The following is a 463-nucleotide window of genomic DNA, read 5'->3' as shown; positions in this document are numbered from 1 at the left end:
ATTAACGTTGCTTTGAAACAGACGTAGCCTGCACCCGCTTTCACCTCGTCTTCTCAGTCGGCTACCGCGACACTGCAGCAGCCATGGGCGTATCCGAGGTGTGGTGCAATAAGGCCGTGAATAGTACACTACGAGAGCTGTGTAGCAAGTGCCCTGAGTATGTGAAAGTGCCACAATCAGCAGAAGAATGGGAGCTAACAGATGGAGGCTTCGGTCGTGCCAAAGGTTAAGCTAGAGACGGGAAAGAAGAAAGCTAAAGAAAAGATCTTTATCACCCATAGCAGCGCGCTAGAACCATCACTACAGTAGTTATTAGTGCGTATAGCCGTAACTGTATACTATACGATTTGATGAGCCAAAATAGTTAAATGAGCCAAGCAACATGTATCCTTCTTTTCATGGTCCGCATTAAATTATTGAGTGTGCATCATTACGGTTTAAGGGACTAAGCAATACATTGTCT

At 45.4% G+C, this 463-nt stretch overlaps 1 protein-coding gene across 1 annotated transcript; it reads left to right on the top strand.

The window, feature by feature from the left end:
• Positions 1-83: 83 nt before the first annotated feature.
• Positions 84-230, top strand: PPTG_22896 (hypothetical protein; the record flags this gene model as incomplete). The annotated part of the gene is made up of 1 exon (XM_008907184.1): positions 84-230. The coding sequence occupies one exon, from the start codon at positions 84-86 to the stop codon at positions 228-230; it is 147 nt and encodes a 48-aa protein (XP_008905432.1).
• Between the last annotated feature and the right edge of the window lie 233 nt (positions 231-463).

This window comes from Phytophthora parasitica, assembly GCF_000247585.1.
Source record: "Phytophthora parasitica INRA-310 unplaced genomic scaffold supercont2.25, whole genome shotgun sequence".
Lineage (NCBI taxonomy): Eukaryota > Oomycota > Peronosporomycetes > Peronosporales > Peronosporaceae > Phytophthora > Phytophthora nicotianae.
The sequence above is the reverse complement of the archived record's forward strand: the minus strand, read 5'-3'. Positions and strand labels throughout refer to the sequence as shown.